At 43.3% G+C, this 26520-nt stretch overlaps 1 protein-coding gene across 2 annotated transcripts in view; it reads right to left on the reverse strand.

The window, feature by feature from the left end:
- LOC138657366 (shootin-1-like) overlaps positions 1–26520 on the reverse strand; it is a 50091-nt gene that overhangs the window by 9218 nt on the left and 14353 nt on the right. The window contains exons 2-10 of one of the 2 annotated variants that reach the window (XM_069745110.1): positions 26123–26166; positions 25915–26031; positions 17182–17221; positions 16533–16630; positions 15717–15879; positions 14041–14138; positions 13661–13742; positions 12604–12698; positions 8491–8637 (exon numbers count right to left, since the gene is read on the reverse strand). In XM_069745110.1, the coding sequence (XP_069601211.1) occupies positions 8491–8637; positions 12604–12698; positions 13661–13742; positions 14041–14138; positions 15717–15879; positions 16533–16630; positions 17182–17221; positions 25915–26031; positions 26123–26166 (884 nt within the window). The remainder of the gene's footprint in view (positions 1–8490; positions 8638–12603; positions 12699–13660; positions 13743–14040; positions 14139–15716; positions 15880–16532; positions 16631–17181; positions 17222–25914; positions 26032–26122; positions 26167–26520) is intronic. The other variant, XM_069745111.1, reaches the window with a different exon arrangement.

Genomic DNA, 26520 nt, shown 5'->3' on the forward strand with positions numbered 1-26520 from the left:
CACTGCCATATCGATCTCTAAGTGGAGGATTGTGACTGTTATCTCCTTGGGCATTTATCCCGTTCCTGGACTGTATATGTGTTCATGGACTATTTTATCGTGTGTGTGGTGGATTGTTTTATGGACCTTCTGGTTTACATGTACACCGTGTTCCAAATTATTATGCAAATTGGATTTAAGAGTCATAAAGATTTAATTGTTTTGTTTTTCAAATAAACTCGTGGATGGTATTGTGTCTCAGGGCTCAATGGATCACTGAAATCAATCTTAAACACATGTGATAATTAGTTTTCCAGGTGATTCTAATTAAAGGAAAACTACTCAAAAATGATGTTCCACATTATTAAGCAGGCCACAGGTTTCAAGTAACATGGGAAAGAAAAATTATCTCTCTGCTGCCGAAAAGCATCAAATAGTGCAATGCCTTGGTCAAGGGATGAAAACATTAGATATGTCCTGAAAAACCTTAAGCATGATCATCGTACTGTTAAGAGATTTGTGGCTGAATCTGAGCACAGACACATTCGTGCTGATAAAGGCATAATGAGGAAGGTTTCTGCCGAGCAAGTTCATTCGATTAAGAGAGCAGCTGCTAAAAAGCCATTACAAAGCAGCAAACAGATATTTGAAGCTGCTGGTGCCACTGGAGTCCCTCAAACCTCAAGGTGTAGGATCCTTCAAAGGCTTGCTGTGGTTCATAAACCTGCTATTTGGCCACCCCTAAACAGTGTTCACAAGCAGAAATGGTTGCAGCGGGCCCAGACATACATGAAGACTAATGTTCAAAGTCTTGTTTAATGATGCATGTCGAGCAAACCTGGATGGTCCAGATGGATGGAGTAGTGGATGGTTGGTGGATTGCCACCATGTCTGCGACGTCAGCAAGGAGGTGGCGGAATCACATTTTGGGCCGGAATCATGGGGAAACAGCTGGTAGGGCCCTTTAAGGTTCCTGAAGGTGTGAAAATGACCTCTGTAAAGTATATAGAGTTTCTGACAACTTTCTTCCATGGTATAAAAAGCAGAAATGTGCCTTCAGGAGCAAAATCATCTTCATGCTGACAATGCACCATCTCATGCTGCAAAGAATCTGAGTCATTGGCTGCTATGGGCATAAAAGGAGATAAACTCATGGTGCGGCCACCATCTTCCCCTGACCTCAACCCTATAGAGAACCTTTGGAGTATCATCAATCAAAAGATCTATGAGGGTGGGAGGCCGATCACATCAAAACAGCAGCTCCGGGAGGGAAAGAAATACAAGCAGAAACTCTCTAAAAGCTCACAAGCTCAATAGATGCAGGAATTGTGAAGGTGAAATCAAAGAAGGCTCCTATGTTACATGTAACTTGGCTGTTAGGAGGTTTGGAGTTAAATAGCTTTTTTGTTCAGTGAATGTGACCTCCTAATGCTGCAAATTCCACAAATGGGACTTTTCAGTTCTTTATGTCAAATGTTTAGAAATTCTACTGTGCCTAATAATTTGGAACAGTGCATTGTGAGGTTTTATTAATTTTGGAGATTATGCTGTTATCATTGGGAGGTTTCTCAATAAAATTCGATGCGTACTCTAACGGGTGATGACTTTTATTAGACTGACTGTCATTGGCACCGACCATTTAGGAAAATCCGAGAAAAATATCATTTGCATAATAATTTGGAACATGGTGTAATAAAGATTTTTGGGACTGTTCACTCTTCTCTCGCTCTGTTGATTGTGTGATACCAGAGTAGTTCTGACCTTTTTGTGGTTGGGCGTCCCCTTATATTGCGGAAGATTGGTTCAGACTGACTAAAGAGGCATTAATTGATTTACTGGTGGTTGCTAATCAGACCATGTCCTCTCAGATGTCTAACAGACAAGCGCTGAAGACTGTGGTCCCCACCCCAAAGTGCCAATGATTGGTGTAATACGAAGAAGAAATGGTGGTTTTGGGCCCAGACATCTCTCAGGAGTATAAGGAAGCGGCTGCTCGACGAGGACAACGGGGACAAGAAGCAATGGAGCCAGAAAGAGGGGGTAATGTGATTTGAAGTGTAAACTAACAATCCGGTAGCCTGTATGGATCACGCGGACGGACTTCAAGCCATTTGATGAGGCTTCCGAAGAAGTGGAGGGGTTCTTCAAGGACTTTGAGAATCAGTGTGCCATGATGAAGATGCGATACAGTGACCGGATGCATTTGTTAGGGGGACTCCTAGATGGAAGCATGGCGCAAGCTTACCTAACCATTGACTCACAGTGGAACCAGGATTATAACATTGTAATATAATAATGTCACACGAGACTCTAATAGGGCCCAGTTCTGAGACCTCCCTTGTGCAACGGGGAAGAAATCGTTTAGGATGTATGCCCATAAGTTGTCCCAGGCATGTCGGAGATGGCTGGAAGCAGAAAACGCCTTCGTTGTGAAAGATGCTATAAAATCGTTTCTCATAAAAGTGCCACGCAGAAATACGAATGGGTCCAGGAGTGCACGCCGCGCATCTTGGATATCGCTGCAAGTCCTGAGGTCTTCGGGAACAATAATCCACAGCCTGCTCCTGCTCCACAGCCCCTTTGGGGCTATATCCATCCCTCCACTTAGCTGCAGGACAATTACAACCATGCCTCCCAAACTTGGGCCCCAACAGTTCCGACCATGACATGGGGGAATCAGAGAGAGAAGATGTGATGGGTGTGGGCAGCCTGGACACCTTCAATGCAGCTGTCCCTCAAGGACTTGGAGGGAGCCCCATGCACCCCCACCTTGTCCAGTGAATCTTGTTCACTCCATCCTGTCTGAGGAAGAGTTACAGTGCCATTTTGTGGGAGTCACCAATGACTACAGGGCCTTCAAGGACTTCACTGGGGAGCAACCACCACAACCCCCATCAGAGTTGGTAAGCAATCCATCCGCTACTACTGCATTCAGAGAGTCTTGGGATAGAGAGGAGTTTAGAAGAGAAACAGAAGTTGACATTACTTTGGAAGCACTTAGACTATGAGCAGAAACTGAGTATGTGGGAGATAATGGGGATAGCTTCACCTGAGAAAAGGGATTGTATTTTCGCTTAAGAAAGTTTGGTGACGAGGGCATCCCTGACACGGCGACCAGGCAACTCATTGTCCCTCTGAAGTACAGGGCAAATCTGCTCAAACTGGCCCATGACATCCCCTTGGGTGGACATCAAGGGTGGAAAGGACTGAAAAGAGACTCACCCAAAGTTTTTACTAGCCTGGAATCTCAAGGTTGGTAGCCCATTATCGCAGCACCTGCGATGTGTGCCAGCGAATGCGGCATCCAGGAATTCGACATAAGGTACCCCTGAAACCAATGCCCATAATTGAAGAACCATTTCAACCTGTAGCTGCGAACATCATAGGACCTCTGGCCCACACCAGCCAGAAAAAAGTGCATCCTGACAGTGGTGGACTTTGCCACTCGGTATCCTGAAGCTGTGACCCTGTCCAGTATTACAGCAGCAAAGGTAGGCGAGGCTCTTGTTACCATCTTTACTTGGGTAGGGTTCCCCAGTGAAATATTACTGGATCAAGGGACTCAGTTCATGCCAGACCTGGTCCAGTCCCTCTGGCATAACTGTGGTGATTGAGCCATTCGTACCACCCTACACCACCTGCTGACCAATTGACTGTGAACGTTTTAATGGAACCCTAAAAAATGTGCTGCAGGATTTTGATGACTTTGACAAGAACTGGGAGGAATACCTGTCACATCTCCTCTTTGCCAATGGGAATGTTCCCCAAGATTCCAAAGGGTTCTCCCCCTTGGAACTACTGTTTGGTCATAAGGTCCATGGGTCTCTCGCTCTTCTGAAGGAACACTGAAAGGGAGATTTCTCAGACACCGGAATGCACGTCATTCCCTATGTTCTAGAGTTGCCAGACAGTCACGCCCAGCTGGCTACCAGTCCTGTCAAAAGACCTGATATTACCGTAATGCCAGGACTCAGAAATTTATGGAAGAACAACAGGTGCTTATGATTATTGTTTCACCTGCCAACAAGCTTCAAGCAACATGGGAAGACCCTTATCAGGCTGTCAGGAAAACTAATGATGCTAACTACATAATTGCCCTGGACCCTAGTAGTCGATGACAAAAGACAGTCCACATCAGCATGCTAAAAAACTATCACAACTAATGTCTACCTGTTCTAGCCATCTGCCACTCCCTTAGTGTTACCTCCTAAGACAAGTATCTCCCCGACCTTCTCCAAGTTGCCAATGCCAGATGATCCCTGGAACAAGTGCCCCTAAGGCTCCCATTTATCAGATATACAAAAGGAAGATATTTTCTCTGTACTAAGACTGAGGGCTTCTGCTTTCTCCTCAAAGCCAGGGCGGACTACTCTCACCAACCACCATGTGAAAACCTCAGGAAAACGACCCATCCAGAAGGCTGCCCACCGGGTTCCAGAAGCTATTCAAGGCATGATAAAGAATGAACTGGAGGAAATTAAACAACTGGGGGTTATTCAACCATCTAACAGCTCGTGGTCCCTAAGAAGGATGGTACAACGTGGTTCTGCATCAATTACCAGAGTTTAAACAATGCCACCAAGAGTAACGCTTACTCCAGGCCCAGGATTGATGATCTATCAAATTGACTAGCCAGTGCCCAATTTGTAACCATGTTAGACTTGAGCAAGGGGTACTGGCAGATACTCCTAATGGAGGACGCTTGAGAGCGCTCGGCCTTCATTACTCCATTTGGGCTTTTTGAGTTCCTGGGAATGCCCTTCGGAATGAAAAATGACCCCGCTACTTTCCAGAGACTGGAACATCGACTGTTAGAGCAATGATAGGACTTTGCCTCGGCTTACTTGGATGATTGTTGTGAATTCTGTTGTCGAACTCCCTCCTGTGGTCGTGAATGGTACTTCGGTGAGTTCTGTCTATTGACTCCCTCTGGTGGCTGTGAGTGAAGCTGCTGCTTCTGAGGTTCCTTACACAGGTGACGTGGTTTATCCATTGGTTGGCTGCTCTATTTAACTCCACTCAGATCGTTACTCCATGCCAGCTGTCAATGTTCCTGCATTGGTTCAGTTCGCTCTTGGATCTTTCTGGTGACCTGTCTTCTCCAGCAGAAGCTAAGTTCCTGATAGTTATTATTTGTTCATTGTTTCCTTGTCCAGCTGGTTATCATGATTTTGTCTTGCTAGCTGGAAGCTCTGGGAAGCAGAGTGGCATCTCCGCACCGTTAGTCGGTGCGGAGGTCTTTTTGCACACTCTGCGTGGTCTTTTGTAGTTTTTGTGCTGACCGCAAAGATACCTTTCCTATCCTCTGTCTGTTTAGTAAGTCTGGCCTCCCTTTGCTGAAACCTGTTTCATTTCTGCGTTTGTGACTTTCATCTTTACTCACAGTCAATATATGTGGGGGGCTGCCTTTTCCTTTTGGGGAATTTGTCTGAGGCTAGGTAGGCTTTATTTCCTTTCTCTATGGCTAGCTAGCTCTTAGGCTGTGAAGAGGCGTCTAGGGAGAGTCAGGAACGCTCCACGTCTATTTCTAGTTGTTGTGATAGGATTAGGGCCTGCGGTCAGCAGAGCTCCCACATCCCAGAGCTTGTCCTGTGTGAGTTTAACTATCAGGTCGTGCCGGGTGCTCCTAACCACCAGGTCCATAACAGTACAGCTGGCCCAAAGTATTAATGCATCTCAATAGAGGGATAAGAGAAGTTCTGAGACCATTTTTTTTTCTTTGCACTGTGTTTTGTCTTTCTTTTCCCCTAAACCTTTGGGTGGTTCAGGACAAAGGTGTAGATATGGACATTCAAGGTCTGTCCTCTTGTGTGGATCATCTCACTGCAAGGGTACAAAACATTCAAGATTTTGTGGTTCAGAATCCTATGTTAGAGCCTAGAATTCCTATTCCTGATTTATTTTCTGGGGATAGATCTAAGTTTCTGAATTTCAAAAATAATTGTAAACTGTTTCTAGCTTTGAAACCCCGCTCCTCTGGTGACCCCGTTCAACAAGTAAAAATCATTATTTCTTTGTTGCGTGGTGACCCTCAAGACTGGGCATTTTCCCTTGCGCCAGGAGATCCTGCATTGCGTGATGTAGATGCGTTTTTTCTGGCGCTTGGATTGCTTTATGATGAACCAAATTCAGTGGATCAGGCAGAGAAAATCTTGCTGGCTTTGTGTCAGGGTCAGGATGAAGCGGAGGTGTACTGTCAGAAGTTTAGAAAGTGGTCTGTGCTTACTCAGTGGAATGAGTGTGCCCTGGCGGCAATTTTCAGAAAGGGTCTTTCTGAAGCCCTTAAGGATGTCATGGTGGGATTTCCCACGCCTGCGGGTCTGAATGAGTCTATGTCTTTGGCCATTCAGATCGATCGGCGCTTGCGTGAGCGGAAAGCTGTGCACCATCTGGCGGTATTCTCTGAGCATAGGCCTGAGCCTATGCAGTGTGATAGGACTTTGACCAGAGCTGAACGGCAAGAACACAGACGTCGGAATGGGCTGTGTTTTTACTGTGGTGATTCCACTCATGCTATCTCCGATTGTCCTAAGCGCACTAAGCGGTTCGCTAGGTCTGCCACCATTGGTACGGTACAGTCTAAATTTCTTTTGTCCGTTACTCTGATTTGCTCTCTGTCGTCCTATTCTGTTATGGCATTTGTGGATTCAGGCGCTGCCCTGAATTTGATGGACTTGGAGTTTGCCAGGCGCTGTGGTTTTTTCTTGGAGCCCTTGCAGTATCCTATTCCATTAAGAGGAATTGATGCTACGCCTTTGGCCAAGAATAAGCCTCAGTACTGGACTCAATTGACCATGTGCATGGCTCCTGCACATCAGGAGGATATTCGCATTTTGGTGTTGCATAATCTGCATGATGTGGTCGTTTTGGGGTTGCCATGGCTACAGGTCCATAATCCAGTGTTGGATTGGAAATCTATGTCTGTGTCCGGCTGGGGTTGTCAGGGGGTACATGGTGATGTTCCATTGTTGTCAATTTCGCCTTCCACTCCTTCTGAAGTCCCTGAGTTTTTGTCAGATTACCGGGATGTATTTGAAGAGCCCAAATCCGGTGCCCTACCTCCTCATAGGGATTGCGATTGTGCTATTAATCTGATTCCTGGTAGTAAGTTTCCTAAGGGCCGTCTGTTTAATTTATCTGTACCTGAGCACGCCGCTATGCGGAGCTATATAAAGGAATCCTTGGAGAAGGGTCATATTCGCCCGTCGTCATCACCGTTAGGAGCAGGGTTCTTTTTTTGTGGCCAAGAAGGATGGTTCTTTGAGACCTTGTATTGATTACCGCCTTCTTAATAAGATCACAGTCAAATTTCAGTATCCTTTGCCGCTGCTGTCTGATTTGTTTGCTCGGATTAAGGGGGCTAGTTGGTTCACCAAGATAGATCTTCGAGGGGCGTATAATCTTGTGCGAGTTAAATAGAGCAGCCAACCAAAGGATAAACCACGTCACCTGTGTAAGGAACCTCAGAAGCAGCAGCTTCACTCACAGCCACCAGAGGGAGTCAATAGACAGAACTCGCCGAAGTACCATTCACGACCACAGGAGGGAGTTCGACAACAGAATTCACAACAGATGATATTATCATTTTCAGTACAACCTGGGAGGATCACCTTAAACACTTGGTCATAGTGCTAGATGTATCATACTGCAGGACTGACCATTCACCCTGATAAATGCCATCTGGGGAGGGCTGAGGTGCAGTACCTCAGGCATAACGTAAGGGGTGGGACCTTAAAGCCTGAGCCTGCCATGGTGGAAGCCATTAGCAACTGGCATAGATCCCAGAATAAGAACCAGGTACTCACTTTTTTGGGAACTGCTACTAGAAAAATTTGTTTCTAATTTCAGCACCTTGGCCAAGCCCCTAACCAAGGTGACCCACAACAACATGACTAAGAATGTGACGTGTTCGACTGCATGCGAGGATGACTTTTTAGCATTAAAGACCACCCTCATCACCGCTCCTGTCTTGGCCTCAAATGACTATAAGTGGAGGTTCCTCATGCAGACAGATGCATCCACCTTTGGAATTGGGACAGTTCTTAGCAAGGTGAACGCCGCTGGGGAGGAACATCCTGTGTGGGATGCTGAGTCTACGGTAAATACCCCAGAGAGAATGGGATAAACCTGGATTACCCTGGAAATACTGCTGGAGGAGCCCATACGGAGAAGTATCTCGAGCCGCACTGATTTGGGCCTCCTATCTCCCAGGGCATTTATCTCTTCCTGGACTTTATCTCTGTTTCTGGACTATTTTGTCCTTTGTGTGGTGGATTGTTTTATGAACCTTTCGGTTGGCATGTAATAACCCAGTGACACACTAAACACGTGTCTGTTGGATCTGACCGTTTTGTGGTTGGGCTTCCTCTTATATTGTAGAAAGTTGCTAAAGTCATTCATATTGGGACATGTTGTAGTCCTCTGAGACCAAGGTCAACAGCTGTGGAGGACATGACAGAGCAGAATGTCCAGCAGTCAGTATGTGTATGTGCTATAAAGATCAACGGTCACCTTCATCAGCAGTTCTTGCTTGGTGACCTCCAGAGTTATGGTCAACGAGCGGACGTCATCCAGTGCTTTAATCAGCATCTCATTGGGTTGCACACTCTGCATTAGGATCACGCTCTGCCGGGAAATTGCTTTCTTTTCTTTTAGAACCTGAGAAAGAAAGTAGCTATGAAGCATAAAAGTCCACAAAAAATAAAGTCCCACATGTCTGGTGTCATCACTCTAAAGTGTCTATTGGTGAGGAGATATATTAGCATGGTTAATTGTTAGATATATTCCTATGCATAGGGGGCAGTATTATAGTAGTTATATTCCTGTACATAGGGGGCAGTATTATAGTATATTCTTGTACATAGGGGCAGTATTATAGTAGTTATATTCTTGTACATAGAGGGCAGTATTATAGTAGTTATATTCTTGGACATATGAGCAGTATTATAGTAGTTATATTCTTGTACATAGGAGCAGTATTATAGTAGTTATATTCTTGTACATAGGGGGCAGTATTATAGTAGTTATATTCTTGTACATAGCGGCAGTATTATAGTAGTTATATTCTTGCACATAGGGGCAGTATTATAGTAGTTATATTCTTGTACATAGGAGCAATATTATAGTAGTTATATTCTTGTACATAGGAGCAGTATTATAGTAGTTATATTCTTGTACATAGCGGCAGTATTATAGTAGTTATATTCTTGCACATAGGGGCAGTATTATAGTAGTTATATTCTTGCACATAGGGGCAGTATTATAGTAGTTATATTCCTGTACATAGGGGGCAGTATTATAGTAGTTATATTCATGTATATAGAGGGCAGTATTATAGTAGTTATATTCTTGTACATAAGGACAGTATTATAGTAGTTATATTCTTGTACATAGGGGCAGTATTATAGTAGTTATATTCTTGTACATAGAGGGCAGTATTATAGTAGTTATATTCTTGTACATATGAGCAGTATTATAGTAGTTATATTCTTGTACATAGGGGGCAGTATTATAGTAGTTATATTCCTGTACATAGGGGGCAGTATTATAGTATATTCTTGTACATAGGTGCAGTATTATAGTAGTTATATTCTTGGACATAGGACCAGTATTATAGTAGTTATAGTCTTGTACATAGGGGCAGTATTATAGTAGTTATATTCTTGTACATAGGGAGCAGTATTATAGTAGTTATATTCTTGTACATTGGACCAGTATTATAGTAGTTATAGTCTTGTACATAGAGGCAGTATTATAGTAGTTATATTCTTGTACATAGGGGGCAGTATTATAGTAGTTATATTCTTGTACATAGGGGCAGTATTAAAGTAGTTATATTCTTGTACATAGGAGCAGTATTAAAGTAGTTATATTCTTGTACATAGGGGCAGTATTATAGTAGTTATATTCTTGTACATAGGAGCAGTATTAAAGTAGTTATATTCTTGTACATAGGGGCAGTATTATAGTAGTTATATTCTTGTACATAGGGGGCAGTATTATAGTAGTTATATTCTTGTACATAGGAGCAGTATTATAGTAGTTATATTCCTGTACATAGGGGCAGTATTATAGTAGTTATAGTCTTGTACATAGGGGCAGTATTATAGTAGTTATATTCTTGTACATAGGGGGCAGTATTATAGTAGTTATATTCTTGTACATAGGACCAGTATTATAGTAGTTATAGTCTTGTACATAGAGGCAGTATTATAGTAGTTATATTCTTGTACATAGGGGGCAGTATTATAGTAGTTATATTCTTGTACATAGGGGCAGTATTATAGTAGTTATATTCTTGTACATAGGGGCAGTATTATAGTAGTTATATTCTTGTACATAGGGAGCAGTATTATAGTAGTTATATTCTTGTACATAGGGGCAGTATTAAAGTAGTTATATTCTTGTACATAGGAGCAGTATTAAAGTACTTATATTCTTGTACATAGGGGCAGTATTATAGTAGTTATATTCTTGTACATAGGGGCAGTATTAAAGTAGTTATATTCTTGTACATAGGAGCAGTATTAAAGTAGTTATATTCTTGTACATAGGAGCAGTATTATAGTAGTTATATTCTTGTACATAGGGGGCAGTATTATAGTAGTTATATTCTTGTACATAGGAGCAGTATTAAAGTAGTTATATTCTTGTACATAGGAGCAGTATTATAGTAGTTATAGTCTTGTACATAGGAGCAGTATTATAGTAGTTATAGTCTTGTACATAGAGGCAGTATTATAGTAGTTATATTCTTGTACATAGGAGCAGTATTAAAGTAGTTATATTCTTGTACATAGGGGCAGTTTATAGTAGTTATATTCTTGTACATAGGAGCAGTATTATAGTAGTTATATTCTTGCACATAGGGGGCAGTGTTATAGTAGTTATATTCTTGTACATAGGGGCAGTATTATAGTAGTTATATTCTTGTACATAGGGGGCAGTATTATAGTAGTTATATTCTTGTACATAGGGGCAGTATTATAGTAGTTATATTCTTGTACATAGGAGCAGTGTTATAGTAGTTATATTCTTGTACATAGGGGCAGTATTATAGTAGTTATATTCTTGTACATAGGGGCAGTATTATAGTAGTTATATTCTTGTACATAGGAGCAGTATTATAGTAGTTATAGTCTTGTACATAGGAGCAGTATTATAGTAGTTATAGTCTTGTACATAGAGGCAGTATTATAGTAGTTATATTCTTGTACATAGGAGCAGTATTAAAGTAGTTATATTCTTGTACATAGGGGCAGTTTATAGTAGTTATATTCTTGTACATAGGAGCAGTATTATAGTAGTTATATTCTTGCACATAGGGGGCAGTGTTATAGTAGTTATATTCTTGTACATAGGGGCAGTATTATAGTAGTTATATTCTTGTACATAGGGGCAGTATTATAGTAGTTATATTCTTCTACATAGGGGCAGTATTATAGTAGTTATATTCTTGTACATAGGGGGCAGTATTATAGTAGTTATATTCTTGTACATAGGGGCAGTATTATAGTAGTTATATTCTTGTACATAGGAGCAGTGTTATAGTAGTTATATTCTTGTACATAGGGGCAGTATTATAGTAGTTATATTCTTGTACATAGGGGCAGTATTCTAGTAGTTATATACTTGTACATAGGAGCAGTATTATAGTAGTTATATTCTTGTACATAGGAGCAGTATTATAGTAGTTATATTCTTATACATAGGGGCAGTATTATAGTAGTTATATTCTTGTACATAGGAGCAGTATTATATTAGTTATATTCTTGTACATAGAGGCAGTATTATAGTAGTTCTATTCTTCTACATAAAAGCAGTATTATAGTAGTTATATTCTTGTACATAAGGGCAGTATTATAGTAGTTATATTCTTGTACATAGGAGCAGTATTATAGTAGTTATAGTCTTGTACATAGGGGTGGTATTATAGTAGTTATATTCTTGGACACAGGGGCAGTTTCAGGTTTATTTAACTACACAATGGTTCCTCATCTGCTTTATTTACCTGCATTATGTCCTCACATCCGTGTCCCCAATATAATTGTACCATTCCAATAATTATCCAGAACGTGATGTTAGATTAGTCATTCATTTCCTCCGAAGATTCTCCAGATACTTGTGAAATCCTCCTGCTCCTGTGTCTCCAGTCTCGGCTTCTGCCTCCAGTAGACCCTACATTAGTTTAGGACCTCACCTTCCGCCCTTAAAGCTGCCTCCAAGAATCCCATAATTCCTACTATTTCACTAACCTGTTTTTCCCCTTTTTGCCCAGTTCATTACCATCTTAGTTTACACAACACTGTTCTCCTCCAGATCTATGAGGAATCCCACATTTCCTGCTGTTTCAGAAACCTGTTCTTTTGCCTTATGCTTTAGTTTTTCTGGGATCTGTTCAAGTGACCACGACACCGAGCGTGTAATACCGATCCATGTTCCCCCAGAGATGTCACCTTCCTCTTAGATTAGGAAACAACTTTCCAAAATTTACCAAAAAGTTTTTGGAGGCTACAAGGGTATGAGGATGACTTGGCCACTGTTCTGAGGGCTCTGAAGGTCTCCCGAAGCCTCTCAAACTTTCCAAGAGAATTTTTGAAATGAGTGTTGACCACATCACTGTACCTTGCTTGCGTAAGATTCTGCCTCTTCTCTTAAGCTTTGCTCCAATTCCAGCTGATCGAGCGCGTCGGCGTATTCCCGGGTGACCGCAAGCGACACTGAACAAAAGATGAAGAATGCTGACTCAATATTCAGCGCATCAAGAAACAAAAACTGACCGGCACCTTTTAGAACCTTATGCTGCATTATACTGATAAAATTGGTAGTAGAGGCACAAATTATCCAAATCGCATGCGCCCACCGGCCACGACAAGGTGACCTTTTTTTTAATGGAACTTTTTTTTATCAGAGATGCCTCTCCTGGGCAAAAAATGGTCCACACATGTAAGGGGCAGGTAAAATCCAGCAGTAATTTGATTGGAGACGTTCTGGGCCAACTTGTGCACTCAGTTACATAAGTATTGTCCAGTTTACATTACATATATCCGGTTTCTACAGACATCTTAGTGCACATATTGGCTACTGCACTCTTTGGTATGTACTGTATATTCTTCATGCTTTTGGTAGATGTATGTTAATTAAGAAAAATGTTTAGGGCCCCATAAAAAATAAGGATACCTTGTTGTGGCTGGTGGGCACCCATGAATTGGCCAAACCTAAATTTTGTAAGTATAGACTATAAGGCAGTAATGCAGATTCTACGCCATACATTCAGTGTTTGCAGACATCTTTGCGCACACGGCATGCTGTCACATTTGCAGCACATGGACTGCAGGTGTTTGTCGCCAAGTTGAAGTATTTGTTTTCATCTATTATTTTCTGGGAGTCTCCCAGAGCCTCCAGGACGTTGGTAAGTATGGCTACTGCTGGCCTGGGATGGGACCATCATCTATCTCGTGATCCTTGCCCCGTCATCACCACTTGCAGCAGAGAGGAGGCCACGTCTTCCCAACTCTATCCAGAAAATTACAAATCCCGTAGAAATGCCACAAAATGTCCCAACAACTCGAAATACAACATCTGTCGCCTCCATATGCAAACTCTCCAGACCATCCATAGTCCATCTGCAAGGATGGCTGGAGACTGCAGACAGGGGCAGGAAGGTTCTGGGACCACTCACCTCGATTCAGCTTCAGAAACTTATTTTGGCTTTTTTCCAGTTTCGCACATATGGCTTCTTTTTCTCGCCTTTCATTTTCAAACTATAAAAAAAAAGGTGAAAACATAAAAAACTCAATATTAAGTCCGAAAATTGTGAACGGTCTGTGACATGGCCATGAATTCTGACTTATTCGTTAAAACTTTAAACTGCAGATTTTGGTTTTTCACTTTTTTTTTTCTATTGATTTCAGCCTTTTCATTCTACTTAGAATAATAATGAAACCTTTAGCATTTAGGGAAACGTCATAAACATTCAAAATTCAGAGAATGTGGAAAAACATCGGTAATTGTGTCCACCACGTCTCCGGCCGTGAGCCATCAGCTCTGTCATCTTCTTACCTTCTCGCTTAGCCTGGTTGCCTGTATTCTTAACTCTTGCAATTCAGATGCAATTTGTTCCTTTTCTTTCGACAATTTTTGGATATTTTCTTTCAAATCTAGAAAGACACAAAAAAAAGCCACCATCTACTTTGAGGGCATCTCGGTATGCTGTCCGGGCAGCGAGCTTGTGGGTTAACGCCTCAACACTGCGAGCCTTGGGCAGAGCTGCTTATTCTATAATCCCAGAGCTCCTTGCCTGTAGTTGCCAGTTATAGGTTGACTTAGCCTGGTGCACATCTGATTCTGAGCTATGACTCTATAAGATTATTTATGCTCGTCATTGACCTCAGCACTTGCTTTTGATTGAACGTTTGCCTTCTCCTTCTCGTCCTGTCTTTAACATTCTGGCTTTGATCTGGCCTTTCTGACCATTTTCTGCCAGGTCACTACACCAGCCAGCGGCCAGCAGCCCCATCATGGTCCAAGGGCCTTTGCGTAAATCCAGAACCCTGCATGAAGGCTGAAGGCCAGGAATTTTCAAAGTCTACTAGATGGAGTGTCTGGTGTAAAGTCTATCTTTGGAAGCCCTTTTTTTTTTTAGAATTGCTAGCCTTCCTCGGACAGTACACCTCCTTACATATAGACGTTTATGGCATGAAGGATAAATCATTAATGTCGTCCATGTCCAAAAGTGGATCAGTTGAGATGTATCAGCAGGATCTCAGCCCTTTATACCACACTTGGCTGTGACAGTATATGGGGAGGAAACGCCTTACGGCAGCAGGAATATTTGTAATAATATTGTGAGACCCCCTTAATGGCCGAGCCCGTTATTCCCAACATTTAGAGTTGTCACATTTCATTTGACAATGAGTGGATCGGTGGCCACACATTCCTTCAAGACCTTTCAGAGTCCCATTTTTTGGGGGTTCCCGGCACCAATCTGCAAGCATTTGCCTATCTTGTGCTTAGGAGATAACTTTAAATGTTGGGAATATCTCTTTAAGGAACCCTTTTTTTATTCTAAATTTTAACCTTCAGCATTCTTTAATTTTTTTTTTTATGGACATGGTTGTACGAGGTCTTTTATAGAACGGAGAAATTATAATTTTTGGAACTTTGAGCTTCTTGTAGATAATTTAGATAATTGATATCATTTTTTTTTTACGATGGGGTTGAATTGTTGCCACTTTTGGCATCCTTTCTCTGCCAGAGCTCCAAAATGTTTATATAATGGGTGAAGCTTATAGGAAATGGGTAAGTCCTAGTGCAGCCAGGCACATTCCTTTTTGGGGGGATTAATCAAGATTGGAGTATATTCCTTCCATAATCCCATAGTTTTAGTGAATCTATTAGACCAGTTTGCTGTTTAATAAACTCTGCTCACTTTTTAAAAAAATTAATGTAAAAATTCCAAAATTCACAAAGCAAAACTTTTTTATTTTTCGTGCAAAATTCTTAATAAATTGGCCTGTCACTTTACCCTAATACCAGGTTTAGTAGACTGCCCTGAGGTCCTAACGGAGGTTAATATTTAAGGTAAAAGTATACAAAAAATAAAATGAGAGGCCAAACTCATCGAAATTGACACCACTGTTCTTACCCAGGGCCCCAGAGACCAGAGATCCATCAGTCTTCACCCCAAGTCAAAACTTATGAAGGACATAGTTGTTGCACATTTGGCCATTCTTTACCTTCAATTATTTGCTGGTTCTCATAAGAAGAATCTGTGTTCACCTCTGCCATAGGTTGGTCACCGATGCCGGCAGGCCGGACGTCTACCGGCTGCTCACTTTGCATCGGAAAAATACATTGATCGACCTCAGTTGTGTTCAGATTTTCGTTCCCTTCCTGGACCTGAAATCCAAAGAGAACCTGGTGGACGTTCTAGAATCTCGATGGCTGGCACTTTATTTTGGATGTTTTCATGTCATTTCGAACTTAGGTAGAAGATATCAAAACCCACCATAAAGTAGAGTAAGAGTCGACCCCTAGTTGTAATAATCATCATGAACCTCAAAAATATAAAATATTTTTCCATCATTTCTATGAAATATTTTATTAATTAAACTTAATAATAAGGGGCTCCTATTTTAAGACCTTTATGTCTTGACCAGAGCAGAGAGTGGATAAAAAGAAAGTCTCTTGCTCTGGAGGACCTGTGTTGTTTTGTATAACACAAACCACCCATTAATACGAATGTACAGAGTGTGATACTTAATTTCTCCAGTGGTGGCACTGCAGAGAAATTAAACACTTGCTAGAAGGTTTCACCACCGATCACAGCCGATCACTGCCGATCACTGAGTATCCCAGAAGATAGGCACTTTCTGTCAAAGGATCCTTCTAACAAGTAGGGATTATCTAAAAAGTTGGACCCCGATCCCTCCTCTACCTCTACCACCAGCCAGAAACATGAAGACTACAGATACATTTTCTCTTTTTTCTGCCTTCTCAGATTTCTTTGATAAATTTTTTCAATTTTCTTTTCTTGTTCCTCAAGTATTGACCTGAGTAGTAAGTTCCTCCTCGGCCTGTTTCTCTCTTCTCAGCGCAGCCTCATACTCTGCTTTCAGTATTGTCAGTTCTTCCAGAAGCTTCTCCGATACTGCGGAAACATATGTGACCATAAAAACAATGTACTGACAAGATAGAAGTTAATAATAATAATAATGAAAATAATAAATCATCTGCCCAGTATCAGGAACCAAGCCCATAGCCTTGATGAACAAAAATAGGTCTAAGAAGCAGCATTTCTAACCGATATGTCCATCCCAGGCCCTCCGCTATCACCCCAGCTAATGTGCCTGTGACATCATTATGGTGGTCCCAAAACCCAAGCAACTATCTCATAGTCGTGACAGTCCCCACCAGGCGGTGACCCATTGCAATGGAACAAGAACCCAGGCAATTACCGGAGCATTGCTCATCACGCAACATGCCACCATCATAAGTATGGTATTCTACTGTAGGTCAATATCATTTTCCAGGTGCCATCCATGGCATCACCCGACCCTGGCTGATCATTCACACCTCTCCCTGCGCCCCACAGAAAACACATGGAGTTTCCTATGAGATATTTGGTTGGATGATGAATGGATGGATGTGAAAAAGCCAATAACAAAATGGTGATCAATTCTTTGGTTGGTCTACACCTACAGTCAGCGGATTCTTCGAGCTGCCTCCTACTGTCTTCATCCTGTGAACGATGAAAAAGCAGAATAAGACACTACTACTATGGATGAACAGTATATACATAATAACATTACTGACGGGAAAAAATGACAAAAAAATTCTCGAAAATTTCTAATTATGGAACACGGTCGCTGTGATGGCACAAGGTCTTCTCAGATAACGTTATCACTGCATTGGGATATTAAACCTCCTAATAATCCCCCTCCCCTGCTTTCTCTGATGTCTCCAGCCCACTCTACATAACTCTGCCCCACTCGGATGTCACCCCCACTAGCTATGTGTACGTAACCGCTTAATCTGATGCCATCAGTCCTCACAGACAAACGCGTCTCCTCATGATGATTCAACAGTCCTCACAGACAACCTTCTCATACTGAGGTCATCAGTCCTCCTATATAATGCCACCTCCTCATACTGAGGTCATAAGCCCTCCTATATAATGCTACCTCCTCATACTGAGGTCATCAGCCCTCCTATATAATGACACCTCCTCATACTGAGGTCATAAGCCCTCCTATATAATGCCACCTCCTCATACTGAGGTCATCAGTCCTCCTATATAATGCCACCTCCTCATACTGAGGTCATCAGCCCTCCTATATAATGACACCTCCTCATACTGAGGTCATCAGCCCTCCTATATAATGCCACCTCCTCATACTGAGGTCATCAGTCCTCCTATATAATGTCACCTCCTCATACTGAGGTCATCAGCCCTCCTATATAATGCCACCTCCTCATACTGAGGTCATCAGTCCTCCTATATAATGACACCTCCTCATACTGAGGTCATCAGCCCTCCTATATAATGCCACCTCCTCATACTGAGGTCATCAGTCCTCCTATATAATGACACCTCCTCATACTGAGGTCATCAGCCCTCATATATAATGCCACCTCCTCATACTGAGGTCATCAGTCCTCCTATATAATGGCACCTCCTCATACTGAGGTCATCAGCCCTTCTATATAATGCCACCTCCTCATACTGAGGTCATCAGCCCTCCTATATAATGACACCTCCTCATACTGAGGTCATCAGCCCTCCTATATAATGCCACCTCCTCATACTGAGGTCATCAGCCCTCCTATATAATGACACCTCCTCATACTGAGGTCATCAGCCCTTCTATATAATGCCACCTCCTCATACTGAGGTCATCAGTCCTCCTATATAATGACACCTCCTCATACTGAGGTCATCAGTCCTCCTATATAATGTCACCTCCTCATACTGAGGTCATCAGCCCTCCTATATAATGCCACCTCCTCATACTGAGGTCATCAGCCCTTCTATATAATGCCACCTCCTCATACTGAGGTCATCAGCCCTCCTATATAATGCCACCTCCTCATACTGAGGTCATCAGCCCTCCTATATAATGACACCTCCTCATACTGAGGTCATCAGCCCTTCTATATAATGCCACCTCCTCATACTGAGGTCATCAGTCCTCCTATATAATGGCACCTCCTCATACTGAGGTCATCAGCCCTTCTATATAATGCCACCTCCTCATACTGAGGTCATCAGTCCTCCTATATAATGGCACCTCCTCATACTGAGGTCATCAGTCCTCCTATATAATGGCACCTCCTCATACTGAGGTCATCAGCCCTTCTATATAATGCCACCTCCTCATACTGAGGTCATCAGTCCTCCTATATAATGCCACCTCCTCATACTGAGGTCATTAGCCCTCCTATATAATGCCACCTCCTCATACTGAGGTCATCAGCCCTCCTATATAATGACACCTCCTCATACTGAGGTCATCAGCCCTTCTATATAATGCCACCTCCTCATACTGAGGTCATCAGTCCTCCTATATAATGGCACCTCCTCATACTGAGGTCATCAGCCCTTCTATATAATGCCACCTCCTCATACTGAGGTCATCAGTCCTCCTATATAATGACACCTCCTCATACTGAGGTCATCAGTCCTCCTATATAATGTCACCTCCTCATACTGAGGTCATCAGCCCTCCTATATAATGCCACCTCCTCATACTGAGGTCATCAGCCCTCCTATATAATGTCACCTCTTCATACTGAGGACATCAGCCCTCCTATATAATGTCACCTCCTCATACTGAGGTCATCAGTCCTCCTATATAATGGCACCTCCTCATACTGAGGTCATCAGCCCTTCTATATAATGCCACCTCCTCATACTGAGGTCATCAGCCCTCCTATATAATGCCACCTCCTCATACTGAGGTCATCAGTCCTCCTATATAATGCCACCTCCTCATACTGAGGTCATCAGCCCTTCTATATAATGTCACCTCCTCATACTGAGGTCATCAGCCCTTCTATATAATGTCACCTCCTCATACTGAGGTCATAAGCCCTCCTATATAATGCCACCTCCTCATACTGAGGTCATTAGCCCTCCTATATAATGCCACCTCTTCATACTGAGGTCATCAGTCCTCCTATATAATGCCACCTCCTCATACTGAGGTCATCAGCCCTCCTATATAATGCCACCTCCTCATACTGAGGTCATCAGCCCTCCTATATAATGCCACCTCCTCATACTGAGGTCATCAGCCCTCCTATATAATGCCACCTCCTCATACTGAGGTCATCAGCCCTTCTATATAATGCCACCTCCTCATACTGAGGTCATCAGTCCTCCTATATAATGCCACCTCCTCATACTGAGGTCATCAGTCCTCCTATATAATGTCACCTCCTCATACTGAGGTCATCAGCCCTCCTATATAATGCCACCTCCTCATACTGAGGTCATCAGTCCTCCTATATAATGCCACCTCCTCATATTGAGGTCATCAGCCCTCCTATATAATGCCACCTCCTCATACTGAGGTCATCAGCCCTCCTATATAATGCCATCTCCTCATACTGAGGTCATCAGCCCTCCTATATAATGCCACCTCCTCATACTGAGGTCATCAGCCCTCCTATATAATGCCACCTCCTCATACTGAGGTCATCAGTCCTCCTATATAATGCCACCTCCTCATACTGAGGTCATCAGTCCTTCTATATAATGTCACCTCCTCATACTGAGGTCATCAGCCCTCCTATATAATGCCACCTCCTCATACTGAGGTCATCAGCCCTCCTATATAATGCCACCTCCTCATACTGAGGTCATCAGCCCTCCTATATAATGTCACCTCTTCATACTGAGGTCATCAGCCCTCCTATATAATGCCACCTCCTCATACTGAGGTCATCAGCCCTCCTATATAATGCCACCTCCTCATACTGAGGTCATCAGCCCTCCTATATAATGCCACCTCTTCATACTGAGGTCATCAGCCCTCCTATATAATGTCACCTCCTCATACTGAGGTCATCAGCCCTCCTATATAATGCCACCTCTTCATACTGAGGTCATCAGCCCTCCTATATAATGTCACCTCCTCATACTGAGGTCATCAGCTCTCCTATATAATGCCACCTCTTCATACTGAGGTCATCAGCCCTCCTATATAATGTCACCTCCTCATACTGAGGACATCAATCCTCCTATATAATGCCACCTCCTCATACTGAGGTCATAAGCCCTCCTATATAATGCCACCTCCTCATACTGAGGACATTAATCCTCCTATATAATGCCACCTCTTCATACTGAGGTCATCAGCCCTCCTATATAATGTCACCTCCTCATACTGAGGACATCAATCCTCCTATATAATGCCACCTCCTCATACTGAGGTCATCAACCCTCCTATATAATGCCACCTCCTCATACTGAGGTCATCAGCCCTCCTATATAATGCCACCTCCTTATACTGAGGTCATCAGCCCTCCTATATAATGTCACCTCCTCATACTGAGGTCATCAGCTCTCCTATATAATGCCACCTCCTCATACTGAGGTCATCAGCCCTCCTATATAATGTCACCTCTTCATACTGAGGTCATCAGCCCTCCTATATAATGCCACCTCCTCATACTGAGGTCATCAGCCCTCCTATATAATGCCACCTCCTCATACTGAGGACATCAGCCCTCCTATATAATGCCACCTCCTCATACTGAGGTCATCAGCCCTCCTATATAATGCCACCTCCTCATACTGAGGTCATCAGCCCTCCTATATAATGCCACCTCCTTATACTGAGGTCATCAGCCCTCCTATATAATGTCACCTCCTCATACTGAGGTCATCAGCTCTCCTATATAATGCCACCTCCTCATACTGAGGTCATCAGCCCTCCTATATAATGCCACCTCCTTATACTGAGGTCATCAGCCCTCCTATATAATGTCACCACCTCATACTGAGGTCATCAGCTCTCCTATATAATGCCACCTCCTCATACTGAGGTCATAAGCCCTCCTATATAATGCCACCTCCTCATACTGAGGTCATCAGCCCTCCTATATAATGCCACCTCTTCATACTGAGGTCATCAGCCCTCCTATATAATGCCACCTCCTCATACTGAGGTCATTAGCCCTCCTATATAATGTCACCTCCTCATACTGAGGTCATTAGCCCTCCTATATAATGCCACCTCCTCATACTGAGGTCATTAGCCCTCATATATAATGCCACCTCTTCATTCTGAGGTCATCAGCCCTTCTATATAATGCCACCTCCTCATACTGAGGTCATCAGCCCTCCTATATAATGCCACCTCCTCATACTGAGGTCATCAGCCCTCCTATATAATGTCACCTCTTCATACTGAGGACATCAGCCCTCCTATATAATGCCACCTCCTCATACTGAGGACATCAATCCTCCTATATAATGACACCTCCTCATACTGAGGTCATCAGCCCTCCTATATAATGCCACCTCCTCATACTGAGGACATCAATTCTCCTATATAATGCCACCTCCTCATACTGAGGACATCAGCCCTTCTATATAATGCCACCTCCTCATACTGAGGACATAAGCCCTCCTATATAATGCCACCTCCTCATACTGAGGTCATCAGTCCTCCTATATAATGCCACCTCCTCATACTGAGGTCATTAGCCCTCCTATATAATGCCACCTCCTCATACTGAGGTCATCAGTCCTCCTATATAATGCCACCTCCTCATACTGAGGTCATCAGCCCTTCTATATAATGCCACCTCCTCATACTGAGGTCATCAGCCCTCCTATATAATGCCACCTCCTCATACTGAGGTCATCAATCCTCCTATATAATGCCACCTCCTCATACTGAGGTCATCAGCCCTCCTATATAATGCCACCTCCTCATACTGAGGTCATCAGCCCTTCTATATAATGCTACCTCCTCATACTGAGGTCATCAGTCCTCCTATATAATGTCACTTCCTCATACTGAGGTCATCAGCCCTCCTATATAATGCCACCTCCTCATACTGAGGTCATCAGCCCTCCTATATAATGCCACCTCCTCATACTGAGGTCATCAGCCCTCCTATATAATGCCACCTCCTCATACTGAGGACATCAGCCCTCCTATATAATGTCACCTCCTCATACTGAGGTCATCAGTCCTCCTATATAATGCCACCTCCTCATACTGAGGTCATTAGCCCTCCTATATAATGCCACCTCCTCATACTGAGGTCATCAGTCCTATATAATGCCACCTCCTCATACTGAGGTCATCAGCCCTTCTATATAATGCCACCTCCTCATACTGAGGTCATCAGCCCTCCTATATAATGCCACCTCCTCATACTGAGGTCATCAGCCCTCCTATATAATGCCACCTCCTCATACTGAGGTCATCAGCCCTCCTATATAATGCCACCTCCTCATACTGAGGTCATCAGCCCTCCTATATAATGCCACCTCCTCATACTGAGGTCATCAGCCCTTCTATATAATGCCACCTCCTCATACTGAGGTCATCAGTCCTCCTATATAATGCCACCTCCTCATACTGAGGTCATCAGCCCTCCTATATAATGCCACCTCCTCATACTGAGGTCATCAGCCCTCCTATATAATGCCACCTCCTCATACTGAGGTCATCAGCCCTCCTATATAATGCCACCTCCTCATACTGAGGTCATCAGTCCTCTTATATAATGCCACCTTCTCATACTGAGGCCATCAATCCTCCTATATAATGCCACCTCCTCATACTGAGGTTATCAGCCCTTCTATATAATGCCACCTCCTCATACTGAGGACATCAGTCCTCCTATATAATGCCACCTCCTCATACTGAGGTCATCAGCCCTCCTATATAATGCCACCTTCTCATACTGAGGACATCAATCCTCCTATATAATGCCACCTCCTCATACTGAGGTCATCAGCCCTCCTATATAATGCCACCTCCTCATACTGAGGACATCAGTCCTCCTATATAATGCCACCTCCTCATACTGAGGTCATAAGCCCTCCTATATAATGCCACCTCCTCATACTGAGGTCATCAGCCCTTCTATATAATGCTACCTCCTCATACTGAGGTCATCAGCCCTCCTATATAATGCCACCTCCTCATACTGAGGTCATCAGCCCTCCTATATAATGCCACCTCCTCATACTGAGGTCATCAGTCCTCTTATATAATGCCACCTTCTCATACTGAGGACATCAATCCTCCTATATAATGCCACCTCCTCATACTGAGGTCATCAGCCCTCCTATATAATGCCACCTCCTCATACTGAGGTCATCAGCCCTCCTATATAATAACACCTCCTCATACTGAGGACATCAGTCCTCCTATATAATGTCACCTCCTCATACTGAGGTCATCAGCCCTCCTATATAATGCCACCTCTTCATTCTGAGGTCATCAGCCCTTCTATATAATGCCACCTCCTCATACTGAGGTCATCAGCCCTCCTATATAATGCCACCTCCTCATACTGAGGTCATCAGCCCTCCTATATAATGCCACCTCCTCATACTGAGGTCATCAGTCCTCTTATATAATGTCACCTCCTCATACTGAGGACATCAATCCTCCTATATAATGCCACCTCCTCATACTGAGGTCATCAGCCCTCCTATATAATGCCACCTCTTCATTCTGAGGTCATCAGCCCTTCTATATAATGCCACCTCCTCATACTGAGGTCATCAGCCCTCCTATATAATGTCACCTCCTCATACTGAGGTCATCAGCCCTCATATATAATGTCACCTCCTCATACTGAGGTCATCAGCCCTCCTATATAATGCCACCTCCTCATACTGAGGTAATCAGCCCTCCTATATAATGCCACCTCCTCATACTGAGGTCATCAGTCCTCCTATATAATGCCACCTCCTCATACTGAGGTCATCAGCCCTCCTATATAATGTCACCTCCTCATACTGAGGTCATCAGCCCTCATATATAATGCCACCTCCTCATACTGAGGTCATCAGCCCTTCTATATAATGTCACCTCCTCATACTGAGGTCATCAGCCCTCCTATATAATGTCACCTCCTCATACTGAGGTCATCAGCCCTTCTATATAATGCCACCTCCTCATATTGACGGGATCTCCACTTGACCCCACCTTCCACTCCTACCCTTGAAGACGCCAGTCGTGTTATGTGAATAGTGTTGTGCCATGTGATATGTTCTGGTGTGATGTATTATGACATAGTGTGTAGCAGTATTATAGGGAAGGTATAGTGTAATCTAAGTAATGTAATGCATAGTGCTGATTGTGTACCGAATAAGACATAGGTAGTGAAATTAGAGTGATACATAGTGTACAAGATAGGGAGTGTAAGGAATAGTGTAGGATGACGATAACTGACTGTGAAATAGTGTGTTGTAGGGAAGGTCTGCCCAGCAACAGACAGCAGCGTAAGTGAGAGTTAAAGGTTGGGACTAGCCGACAGTGAGAGAAGTCAGTTCAAGGGAAAACAGGCTATTTACCGATAGTAAGATAGGAGATAGAGTTTGGGGAGTAACAAGTGTGCATTGCTGACAAGGGGTGAAGCTAGAAGAGACTGGAGCAAGGAATAGAGAGATCCTAAAGAGAGTTACAGATGAGACTGAGAGACCTTCCAGCAGACGTTATCGGGTAAGACATTGACTAACAAGAAACCTGAGAGCTTGCTAGTGCCGAAGGTAAAGGACCTAAAGAGGACTGATGAGAGGATGGGACTTGTGGAGATCCCGAGAGGTAGATCCAGTGCATCCATAGTGATAGGACGCGGAACCGCTGAGCGCGTGGAGAGAAACTTCCTGACTAGGACTGTGGCCTACAGGCTGTGTTGTGGCAACGTAGACATGAAAGAGATAACCTGCAGAGCCCTGGAGTAGGAAGGGTGGACTGAAAAGGCGTCTTACTGTGAAGGAAATGTCCATAAGTCTGTGCAGCCGCTCCATGGTGCATGACCCTTATCAAGTTCAGTAACGCCCCCATGTATGAGCGGAATCTACTTTGTTAATCTGTGGAATTCGTGGTCTTAGCCAGCCAACATCATCGACTAAAGGTGGCCTGCATGGGCATAAGGCCCACACGACTCTAACAGCCAGGACCCACGCTTTCATGTAGTGCTCTATGACAGGAGAAGACCAAGTCTCACCCTCGGCCGCCACCTTGCGCCATCAGCTGTGTACACGCTTCTTTTTCTGTCTTCCCTGAGGTGGTACAATGGATCTACTCGCCATAATTTGTTCTCTACCCAACAGCAATAATGACGCCATAACAGTGAGTTTCTGGCACTACCATATGGTGCTCGCTGGGTGAAACATCAATGTAAGAAGCATTTTAGTCTTTATAGCATTAATTCTCCTATGTGTAGACATACATGATATCTGTAGGGTGTAGGACGGGAGACGACTGGTAGTGGTGGTGGGCTGGCTGCACCCTGCACTGCATGTGTTCCAAGATCTGGGCAGGTAAGTGTTGCTGCCTTTTTTTTCTGCTGTTGAAAATAGAATTTTTATAGAGCTTGAGTCTCTAGTGGCTTTGCTATTTAGTGTAGTGGTGGTGGGGCCTTACAGTCAGTACATTACCTCACTGATGATGTCCGACTCGGAACTGCTGGATAACTGGAGATCTGGGGGCAAAGAGCAACAATTACCAGTCGGGAAGTGTGAAACCCACCTCCAGGAGCCCCTCCATTAATATGGAGAAAAGTATGTCCCCCCTCATCCACCTCCGGGGGCTTCTCTGTCCTCATCTACATCCATAGACATTAATATGGAGAAAGTACAGTACAGACCAAAAGTTTGGACACACCTACTCATTTAAAGATTTTTCTGTATTTTCATGACTATGAAAATTGTACATTCACACTGAAGGCAACAAAACTATGAATTAACACATGTGGAATTATATACTTACCAAAAAAGTGAAACAACTGAAATTATGTCTTTTATCCTGTAGAATGTAAGCCCGCAAGGGCAGGGTC

The sequence above is a fragment of the Ranitomeya imitator genome, chromosome 1, assembly GCF_032444005.1.
Source record: "Ranitomeya imitator isolate aRanImi1 chromosome 1, aRanImi1.pri, whole genome shotgun sequence".
NCBI classification, from domain to species: Eukaryota; Metazoa; Chordata; class Amphibia; order Anura; family Dendrobatidae; genus Ranitomeya; species Ranitomeya imitator.